The sequence below is a fragment of the Ptychodera flava genome, chromosome 15, assembly GCF_041260155.1.
Source record: "Ptychodera flava strain L36383 chromosome 15, AS_Pfla_20210202, whole genome shotgun sequence".
NCBI classification, from domain to species: domain Eukaryota; kingdom Metazoa; phylum Hemichordata; class Enteropneusta; family Ptychoderidae; genus Ptychodera; species Ptychodera flava.
Window position 1 is genome coordinate 12,769,593 of NC_091942.1, and position 12,128 is coordinate 12,781,720.

Genomic DNA, 12,128 nt, shown 5'->3' on the forward strand with positions numbered 1-12,128 from the left:
TCCTTGAACAGAAAAATATTATTCCTGCAGAACCTTATACTTCGTAATGGGCACCTTCGGAATAATATTCATCGAACATTTATACTTAGTAATATATACATACAACGTACAACGATGATCATTTGGATTGAAAGCAAAACAGGTGAACCTGTTACTGTTAATTTTTACCCTTGTATTGACACGACACAGTTTACGAAGATAAGACTGCTAGAGTGCGGACTATATAATTCATGGCATAACATAACATCAACGAATAATGTAATAAAATATCAAGAAGGTGACCAACCGAAGAAGACTAAATCAATACGTCCAGGTAACTACAATATCGATACGTTAAACAAAGCAATCGGGTTGAAGCAAAAAATTAATTTTGAAAAACATCTGCCGACAAACCACGTTCTTCTAACTTTGGCTAAAGATGTTAAAGTTTATTTCAATGCTACAGGTAGCTTCGCCAACGTCGTTGGCTTTTCAGATAAGCCAGAGGACAACCCAGTTATAAAAAGTACTATGAGTCCGAAGAAAGTGGATTTCTTAACAGTCACTAAATATATAGTTCATTCAGATGTAGTCGATGTTACTGGAAATTATGTTTCATTTGGTTCGGGTGCCTCCGGAGGATACATACAGGGGAAAGTATCGAACTGTTTACAAATACTTCCCATCCGGGATACGAGAGAAATAAGTGAAAAGGTTACTTACGATTTTAAAAACGGAGCAATTTCTATGCCATTGAGAAAAGGGGAGATTACATGAATTCAATGCGTATCTGGATAACAGATCAGGATGGGAACATGATCGATTTCAATAACTGGCCAATTAGCTTTTGTATTGAATTATTGTAGTCCCGAAGCGGGCCCCTACCGGTGTAACCCTATCGGAAGATAAACCATCCCACGACTAATCCTCCAGCAATATAGATCATCTCATATTTCTTTTGCTCAGGGCTGGGTTGATAATAATCTGAGAATTGCGCTAACGCTTGCGCTGGACTTGACGTAGAGTTGCTTTGCACCGCTTCTGCTTCTTCCAGGATTTCTGCATCTGTATCTCTTAATTCTGCCGCAGCATGTGCGTCCTTTGCCTGATTTTCTCTTTCCCAGTCAGCCTGTAGTAATCTTTTTTCTGACCAGACGTTGCGATCATGTTCAAATTTTTCTAATGCTTTATCATGTCGGACTTTCTCTTCAATAAGAGCCTCACCATTCCCAGAAAGCTTTGTCCGATAATATTTCCTCCTGTGAATGCCGTTGCATTTAATACAGCACCGAGAACTGTCATTCCTATAGCTGAAGCCATGACTGTGTATTGTATATTACAAGGTATTATTTAATTTTCACTGTATATAGGTCCCTACGGAGTATGTCTGATCCAAGTGGCTTCGGTCTAGGTACAATTCGTATGCAAAATCTTGAGCTTGAAGATCTGAGTGATGTTAAAGTTAACAATAATACTAAAATGGCTGCTAATCATAATAAGGATTACGTCCTTCGTTATAAGACCGCGAAAAATTTTCGTTTTAGCCAATGCCGCGGTGCAATCCCACGAGCATGCTGTAGAATTTTCCGAACTTAAAGACATTGATGAAACTGTAATTGACGCCACAAAGGCTTTGAATGATTCTACTCCTTTTGCTCTGACATGGGATTCGGCTAGTCAGAAATTCATGCCTTATAATGTGCCGCGTAACATCTTAGATATATTGGATAGTGAAATTGCAGGAGGTGTTGCTGAACCACCAGGAACTCCGAATGTGATTTATTTTGATAGCAATGTAAACAAATACAAGTGCTAGATTTTCGTAGTTGGCTTACTCCTACGAATCCATACATTGCACTTCTTGGTATACCGATTCACCTTAAAATTAGTCCTCTTAATACAATAATGAAGGCAGATAATACACTAAGAAGGTGGATAAACGAGGGGGAGAATTATTGCTCGTATACAGCTAGCGGAGTTCCAGTTAGATTATTTTGGGACACAACTTTAAAGAAACTGGGTCTTAAAAGTGTCGGTGATGAGGCAGCTGAATTAACTTTACAGACTGTAAATCAACAGATGACTGATAATATGAAAATACTTCAACATGGTACAGTTCTCATTAGATGTGTAAAGTTAGCTACTGGAGATGAATTTGACGATTTGGTTGGATATTATGCTATGAAAACAGATAACAGAACAACTTGTGATATTATCATAAGTATTGATAAAGATCGGGGAGGGGAAATGAGTATTGAATGTTTTGTTGGTGGGAATAGAATAGAGAACGACTTAGGAACTACATTTGTACGTAGAGATAAAAGAGTGAACACTTTAGATATCAGTACCATTCATCTGAAACGTCTCATATTATTTGAAGTAATGGTCTTTCGTCATATTTTAAGTTCAGAGGAAATTACTAAAATTTTATCTATCGGGTGAACAAGTTCGCACCGATAGGAACTCCGAGTTCAACATCAGCTAGACTCCGCGTCCGGCCGGACTGACAACGGGTGTAAAACTCCTTTATATAGGCTAGTTTGATGGTGATGACTCACACGGAATTTCCACCTTCCCACCTTCGGAACGTGTATAAACATGCACAGCAGGCCGCTTAGTTCAGTACAATGCACTGCTGCGCCAAACCCCTGTTGCGCATGCGTGAGTTCGTATATAGGTCAGGGTCATACTTTAGTTACATGGATGGTTAATTTTTCCTTCGCTTCATGTAGATAAATGAATAAAATGGGTGTAAAATTCTTACTTAATCCCAGTTGACCACGTTTACTTTACTACTTTCGTGGCCGTGTCTAAACTTTTACCAACATCGGTGGATCCTTTGTGGAGATGAGTTAGTTGACTGTCACACGGAGTGCTTTGGTTAACCAGGAAGGTAGTCCGTAAAGAAAGTGGTCCCTAATTTTGAGATTTTTAACCTGAGCAATGCTTGCCAAACTTGAGCTTCAGATTTGAGCGGTTCGTGATATCTGCATGTCGGAACTCAACTCAAAGTACAGCAGTCGAACGCCTGTATGGCTTGTGCGAGAACAAGAAAGGTTTTTGCCAATGTCCGTAGCTTAGCTCCTGCAAATAGTCAATATTGCAAATTAACCATAAAAACAAGTGTATTATGTAAAAAGGAAAGCAGATGAGATTACTTTTGTAGATTTAATCGACATTACTTCACCATCCAATTATCCCAAATTAATTCCCATCGTGTTGATTACTTGTTAAAAAAATATTACGATCAAAATATTTACAAAGTTACAGGTTTTTCGTGTCCAGCGGCGATAACGATGTTATCACGAATCCTAAAAATAACACTTTGAGATAGCTTTGTAGTGAACCTTACAAGTTCTACCGAAAAGAGTTCGTTAGTCGAAAGGCAAGTAGTGAGTCCGCCTATTGGAGGCGCTGTTGATAAGTGTGTTTCCTGACGAAAGTCGATAAATGGGACAAATGCGCAGGTGTACGTTTGGGGCTATTTCTTGGTTAAATCACATAGACAGTCGACTGTCTATGGTTAATTGGACTAAGTATCTTCTGTTGGCTTTGAGATTTCATTGAGATCATGTCATATGACCTATATTCTAATTGTCCATTTGCTGGCTGGCATTTTGACTGTAAACAGCTGGTTCGTCGAATGTCGACTCCACATCCACGTTTCTCAGACTTACTGGCGACAACCTGAGGTTCCTTATCACGCTATTTGAGACGAAAAGAATGAAGGAAGGCTCGTTTTGAAAAAATATATATGTTCAGAAAAAACTTTGTGTCATGATATCGAAAATTAAAGCTACCTTTTTGAGAAACGTTGACACAGTACAGTTGAATTTATCACTCACCTATTTACCGTGATTGTTTCACAAGAAAGTCCTGAGTGTTGGTGATGGCAAAATACTGTTTGTACAAGATTTGATTGCATTATTCGAATCAGAGTAATTTAATTGGAGGCCTATTGCGAATGTTCGCACTCAGTCCGATGAAACTCCCAAGGACAATTCATTGGCTGTCCACCAGAATCGCCGTTGTTGGTCTTTGAAGTCGTAGTAAATTTTCAGTCGATCGTTTGACGATGTAGGCCAACGTACCTTTTTGGCAGAATTTTTTTTCTTCCAAGGGTTACGACAACAAATGATCTGCACTCCTAGGGAAAACAATCGATGGAATCACCGAGATAAACTTTGAAATTAACGGACTTTTCAGTGCGCGACATCACAAGCTGCTGCTACCACAATTAAACTACATACAAGTCATAGATCTAGCTCTAGCCCTTATCTTGTCACATCATAGAGAGAGCAGTTGGTGTTTCGCTCCACTGTCCATTATGGTCACATACATTATTTAGATATTGTTGCTATTCTCGACCGAATTTCCGTGGCGTCAGATAGATGAAATTATGATGTCCCTTTTATATTGTCTGTCAGTTGTCTTATTAATAGGTCAGACTAAAGTTTTATAACTCAATTCTATTTTAGCTAATTTTTTTCTTGAAGAAATCGTGAAATTATACAACTAAATCAACATAGAGGCCGCCAGGGAAAAAACTTGGTCAGTCACATACATAAACAAAGTAACGTTCACTATTGTACAAAGAGGGCACTCTTTTTCAGCAGATGATGTGCAGCTGGCTCGGAAGGTTATATCTGATTGGTCAATTGTCACTATTCACAACAACATAGGGAGTTCTATTGTGAATAATTCAACGATAACGGTAACATTCAGCTAACCAACTTAATAACGGCTTCCAAGATGCTGCACATTGGCCCGATATTTATGGCCGTACTAATGTACAATATGTTAAATAGGTGCACAGAGTACATGTGTGATATTGGTGTTTATTTTACTCAGAAATTCAGTTCAGGTAAATAAAGTTTCATGAAAGTTGAAGAATACTTACACATAGTAAGGAATTAATTCTAGAAAGCTCTCAAGTGTTCTTAGCTAAATATAGAGTAACCAAATGTCTTGATGATACTAGCATATGATCATGACATCCCATATGAAATTGATTTATTTATACCGTCCATGAAAATGACTGGAAACAATACGGAATTATCCAGTTAAGAAGGTCGGTCATGCACACGACCATAATCAAAATAGAAATCATGATAACCTGAAAGCAGATACTTTACAACCCGAAAGCAGATACTTTACAACCCGAAAGCAGATACTTTAAAGCCCTAATATCTGCCCAATGTCATAATACTTTCATTAATTTATTTCAAAACTAATGGTATGTCATTTTGCTGTACCTATTTCAGCCGGTAAGTATGACTTCTTGTGAAACAAAAATGAACGACGCAAACGCTGGGTCTCTAACAATCAAATAATGTCACGGTTATGGAAGCTGTAGCAATTCAATTACATCTCCATAGGACTTTGGGTACAGCTTTATAGAAAAGCTGAAATTGCTCCAACCCTTTTAAAATATTGAGGGTAAACTTGCTGAAGCACAGGTCAAAAATTACTAGCCTTACCTCAGCATTACATGTTGGATTGACCAGACTGGACAATTGGTCTCTTCTTCATTCAAGCATTTTTTGTATTTATGTGGCCGGAAAACTACTCTTATTGACAAACATCGGATCATTTTTTTTCGATGAATCAATCAATCATCAATCAATCAATCAATCTCTCTCTCTCTCCTCTCTCTCTCTCTCTCTCCTCTCTCTCTCTCTCTCTCTCTCTCTCTCTCTCTCTCTCTCTCTCTCTCTCTCTCTCTCTCCACATACAAAAGTTTATTCTCAATTATCTATACAATGGTCCGTAATCAGAGTATTAAATTGATTTGCATCGCTATCTTTCTGGTGTGTATACACAGTAATATTACTTTCTCCAACTAGTAAAGTGTTCGGATTGCATAGCAACGAATCCTATAGACACACATAACCGTTTCGATTCGAGACAGTGTTATTCGGTATCTCCAACGATAATTTGTCACACGTGAACCATTTCAAGTGGTCGTGTCTTCATTTAGACTGTCAGACGATACAGAGTCACTGACCTCCAATATTTCATGGTGAGGTTTCCTATCAACAATTCTTTTCCATATTTTTCCTTTATCGGGTCCTGGTCGCGTCGATAACGACGTAGTTTTCATCCTGGACGTATCCAGGGATAGTGACCCAGGTCTGTCCCTGCCCGATGCTTGCTGTTTGAGGCTTGCAAGTTGCTGTTGCTGCTGGCGTACTAGTTCAAAAATTTCCGCCATACTCGATCGCATTTTGCATTCGAAATTGCTCATTCTGTCGTTGAAATCGTCAAAGCGACGTTCAATATCAGGATTTGACACGAAATCGCTGACATCTTCGACAATGACGTCAGCTAATCGCGGGGCCCTGCCAACATTGGGGTCATCACTGTCGTGTACTCTCGCTGAGCTCGATAACGAGATGTTTGTCAATGACGTAGTTTCCGTTTCCGGTGCGCTGCTCGAGAACACTTTCGACGACGGGCGTCCTCCCGACGGCCCGGCCTGACTGCTGTCCGACTCCAATATGGTGTAATGGTGGTATTTTCTCTTCATAATGGATGGTCCCTCAGAGTCATCGGCGTCAGAAATTTGTTGATATCCACGTTTATTCTTCATCAGTGGGGACGTTTCCTCCGGGTCACTTCTCTCTTCATGGTGATACACGTCTGCCGTTTTTGCGCAAGAGAAAGTTCCTGGTAAATACAACAACGCAAATAAAAAACCAAACGTTGATTCTGAAAAACTTAAATGCCACAAACAGAAAAGCTTGATCGGCAAAATTCAAAGATTTAAACAAAAGTAGTCGTTTTCAGATATATTTTGAAGTAAGGCATTGAAGCGATTGTGATATGTATCATATGTATGTATGATTCGGGCAGAGACCATATATATATATATATATATATATATATATAATATATATATATATATATATATATATATATATATAGATATATATACTTAGAGTAAAAGACGGATATAATAATGGTAACGGCAATAAGAAACGCCAAACAGTGAATAATGTACGTTAATCCTGCTTGCGAAATACTTCAATTACTATGGAAACAGTATTACGCGCCTACATCAGTATTCATCTCTTTCCGTCCCTTAGGGGATCATCCAATAATCAAGCAATCAATCAAATTTGTCTTCATGACCTTGAACTTATCCCGGGAAGGTTGAGAAGATGAGGCTTCACTCCGCGGATGGAAACTTGATCACAAACAGTGGCATGTATTGACAATTCCTCGGGGTTATTAAAAGTAATATCAATTGCAACGGTATGGCAACATCGCTATACAGTACGGTAATTATTTGACCCCTGTTCAAGGAAAAGGTCACCCAGAACTGTCTGCGATCCCGCTAAACATATTTGCAAATAGGACAATGTAACCGATATCGGGGCATATTTCCTATTTTATTCCTTGAAAAGAATGCAACACTTGATGCATTCTCCAGATTTACAACTGAGATCAGGCTGAGAAGTTGACCTAAGATGAAAAAGGATTTATGATGAAGACTCAATCTTCGCAAACAAGTTACTACTTGTAAACCTGTCGAAAACGGGGTACAGAGTTTTATTCGGGAAGAGCAAACAAGGCCGTTGACATGTGTTAAAAATCTCCTGTAGAATATTTAAACACACTTGGTCAACTGAAGAGACTATTTGGTTTACAACTGAATAAGCAAAAAGAACGAAAGAACAGTGTGACAGAACGTACCCAGACCAGCAAGCGCCCCCAACGGTCCTGAAATACATTTTGGACTAATGTTCATTTTCAAGGGAGTGATGTCGCGCCCAGCTTTATCCGGTGAGAATTCCAAGATGCCAACACCGCTTTCTCGCCGCCTGTCCTTGCTTGCAGCTGATGATAAAGTTTCCTCCCTTGTAGCGGCACTTGCGACGTCGGGTACATTTGATTTTCGGAACGGTCGAGTTCGTTCGCTCCTGTCGTCATGTTCATCTGCAAGATAAACATTAAAGAACTCAAAATAGAAAGTAGTTCAAGAAGTAAAGAAAGATAAATGATTGTGGTGAAAATCTTGCTCTTCTGAAATCAGCCATGTGTTTGTGTGTATGGAAGCAGGGCCAGGAAAAGTTATGTGTCTGTCCATACGTAGTTACGTATGTATGCACGCACGCACTTACTTGTATGTGCAAGTACGCGCACATACATACAAGTGCGTGCGTGCGTGCATACATACGTACGTACGTATGGACAGACACATAACTTTTCCTGGCCTTGCCTCCATACACACAATGTTTTCACGTATGAGTATGTATGTATGTATGTATGTATGTATGTATGTATGTATGTATGTATGTATGTATGTATGTATGTATGTATGTATGTTTGTATTATGTAGTCATCGTCCGGTACGCCCAGCTTGGTTAGGTCGGCGTAGTCTAGTGTTGTTTCGAGGGAGGGTCTCTGCCTAAATAAACACTCTTGAATTGACCAACAAAATTGTTATCTACGTACGTGTTCGTGCATGCATGAGCACGGAGTAATATAGTTAATTTTTTGTATTCTTTGTTTGTCTATTAAGTTTATTATGTGTTTGTTTTTGTTTTTGTTGTTTGTTTGTTTGTTTGTTTGGGGTTTTTTGGGGGGTGCGTTTCCATTTGAGTCTTGTAGGATGTAAGATGTGGTGTCTTCGATTGAATCGACAATGCATCACCTTACAAACAACTGTAGTTATCTCAAAAGCCATCGGTTGTCGTAGCAATGACGATCACTTATGACGCAAGTCCGCGTTTGACACTGTAAGTCCGCTCACTGGAAATTCGATATATTCCAGCAGCAAATATATATGCACTCTTGAATTTTATTTGCCGGCAGATTAAATTGTGCGGAACAGCTCACTTCAGTTGATTCAGGAATCAATATGATTACCATATGTTGCATGTCAAGTGATATTCTAGACTGATCTGTCCTGTCCTCTACACTTTTCTCTGGTAATGTACGAGCCACAACTGCTCAAATTGACATGACGCCATCGAAAGCCCGGCGCCAATCAACATCAACGTTACAGATGTCTCGACCCCCTTTGTAAAGTGACGAGGCATTGGATAAAACAAAGTGAAACCAGCATGCACATAATTTGCAATGATAACTTGCCATGTCTCCAACCCATATGATGTTGTTCGGGGAGCTCTTCTATTAATGACACCCGCTTACCGACTGACTCGTCCCGGTAGTCGTGACGCTTCGAGTCGGCTCCCATCGATGGCATTTCCCGCTGTACACAAGAACAAAAGATACACAATTTCGTCATAAATGAAGCGAGCATGCTAAATTTCAACGATTCGAATACATATTTTTTTTGTAAAAATATAGTCGTGACTGCATACATAACGCGCATATCTTCACCAACGCCGCTTGGCAATGTCCTAGTAGCCAGCAGTATACGCGCCAGATTGCAAAACTCGCTCAGAAAAAAACCAGAAATTTTCACACATTCAAGAGGAAATTCTCCTCGTATGTGTAATGCAGTGTGTGACAACGATGACAGCGACTGTCCACGCTCAACGGGCATTCACTTCATTTATCGTCCACATCACGGTGGAGGGACCGTGTCCACATATATGTCGGTCAGTTTGATAAATAATGAATTGCTTGCCAACTTTCATCGCTTCACGATTGCTCATACACAATTAACGAACTCTATTGGGCAATCAAAGTTGTTCCGTTCAATACTGAATTCAACACACGCATGTGAGCTTATTATAGCTTACGACTATACTAAAAGAAACCCCGAGGGTTCGATGAATTCTAATTTTTTCAGTACATGGCCTCGGCCTCAACAATTGTGACTGATCCATCCGGTCCCTAGCATACAACAAGAGTAAGTTTATTGCACTATTTAGCTTAACAATTCAAACAAAGAGATGAGACAATGGAGAAAGCCTATGACGTCATTTCAAAAATTCGCATATTAACCCGCCAATCGTTTTACCCATCGGCTTATGCAAATTGCTCATTTGCATGATATTATGGATTACCGTAAAGTACAGGGCAGCCACTCTCTTTTGCAAATAATGATAAATAAGACAGGAGTGGTAAATTTATTATAAATGCAAAATATACTTGTTGTTTATTTGTCATTGTTCTACTATCGTCTTTCCTGACATCACGGTGCCTAACGACGTGCGTCATGTCAATCCGGAAGAATATAATTGAATAAATCAGTCGGCACGTAAGTGTGAATAATTAATGAAATACACGAATACATAATTAAATACATCATATTCATTACATATGTTCAAGTGTGTTACGCAACCATCAAACCCTTTTCATTTCTATCTCTGTATTTTATTTATTTAGATATACACTTATTTGTTATTTATTTATTATTTCTTTATTTGTTTGTTATGTTTTGCCCTTTCACTGCTCCGAAATTTCCGAGAATTAGACTGTTGCGTTTCTTTAGCGCCATGTTGTTGTCTGTTTGTCGCCAATAGCTCTATAGTTCACTTAGTTAATCATGGTCGGAATATAGAGTCAACGTCATCGAAGGTTTCTAACGCACGTCTGTATTCATCATATGTCGGCACGTTTCTCCTTCTGGTGACAAGTTTTGCAATGTTATCAGATTCACAGAAACAAAAACTTATCGTGACATTATACCTGCAACGCGAACTCCGATATGTGCCCCCGTAGCAAAATTGAAAGATTCATATCTGACTCAAGTAGCACAATATACGATACCACAGTCCGTCGAGACTTGTATTCGCTTGACATTTAAGCTCACATGGTTTCCTATAGACGAGGTTGATTTAAAATTACATCAATTTCACCGCCGAGCCAGTGTCAGTCCAACTTAATTCAAAATGGCGGGTTCATTTGATTTCAATATTCTGTAAAATCAGTAGGCTCTCAACCTGTCATGTTATGGTATTTATGACATGTAGATCGGAGAGGAAGGAAAAACGTCATTTGTCTTTCAGATTTCGAGAAGACAGGTATGAGATTAGTGATGGAATGTCCCGAACGTTACAGTAAATCACCGGCGCCATTGTGTCTGAATCAGTGACACTGAGATGGCATCGTTTGTAAAGCTGCGACGTCCACGTGCGACGGCGCCTCGCGTGTCTGGCAGATCGATTGTGTCATTAAATTATTTCAAGAACGCTACACTTTAGGACAAATTAAATGAATGATGGCGTGACACTAAGGTGTGCTATCCGTCACAGACACAGCTGTCATGAAACCTGTCGAAGATGCTGGGTTTATATAGATAGTATACGATAAATGTTTAATGGTTACAACCAATTCCCTTAAATTACGTTTGGTAAGACCCTGTGAGCCAAATATTTACCTGATCCTCAAATCGATTATTTTATTCATTAATTTGTCATTTGTTTGTTTTTTTTTGTTGTGTTATATTAAAGGGACATTAGCTGTAACTTTTGACTAATTTTTCACTACTCTGTTTCAATGTATCAACTACAGAATTTTACTATAATCCGATCATCATGACCAATGCCCGGTGTCTTGCTTGCCAACACAGCCTGTATATGTGAAATGACCATTGTTATTGTTGATAAATGTATTCTAGTCCGGACCTGAATACAAAATTTAAACAATAACAATGCAGATTATACTCATATAGGGTATATTTATGAGCTAAATATTAGGAATTTCTCCATGGTTCAGGGATTCAAACCAGAAACTGCAGATGATACCCAGAACAAACAAAATTTAAAAAATGACAAAAGTTACAGCTAATGGATCTTTAATTTTTTGCATATATTCATCTCCCGAGAGAAATTTCAATCCCAAATACAGCCAACCTTCGAGTGAACTCGTAAATACGCACAAAACCTGAACTTAAAACGTTGTCAGGGATAAGCGGGTAAATGAGATTGACGTTGCGGTATATCTTAAATATTTGAACTGCGATGAGTGAATGACCGAAATCCACTGTTTTTTGTTGATAGCAACTTTACCTGTATGCAAAACGATCGAATTGTTAGGTATACACCATATGGTGAACGTCACGAGTTTCACTACGCGCGGTGTGCGTTTAACCCTGCTACGACGCGGCGGATCCAGGATTCGGCTGTTTACCTACCCGAATTCACGTGCTGAACGCACAACTGAAGGCCTAACCGGGGGGATAACTTATTGGATATACAGGCTTTTGCGAGGGGCAATGTTTGAACAAT

General features: G+C 39.1%; 1 protein-coding gene across 5 annotated transcripts in view; it reads right to left on the reverse strand.

The window, feature by feature from the left end:
- Nucleotides 1–5,660: 5,660 nt before the first annotated feature.
- The window catches only part of LOC139151241 (voltage-gated inwardly rectifying potassium channel KCNH2-like), a 59,186-nt gene continuing 52,718 nt past the window's right edge, over nt 5,661–12,128 (reverse strand). For 3 of the 5 annotated variants that reach the window (XM_070723892.1, XM_070723893.1, XM_070723894.1), the window contains 3 exons: nt 9,079–9,199; nt 7,678–7,920; nt 5,669–6,648 (listed from right to left, as the gene is read on the reverse strand). In XM_070723892.1, the coding sequence (XP_070579993.1) occupies nt 5,936–6,648; nt 7,678–7,920; nt 9,079–9,199 (1,077 nt within the window). In that variant the 3' untranslated portion in view covers nt 5,669–5,935. Of the gene's footprint in view, nt 6,649–7,677; nt 7,921–9,078; nt 9,200–12,128 lie in introns of all 5 variants that reach the window. The other 2 variants (XM_070723895.1, XM_070723896.1) reach the window with 2 other exon arrangements.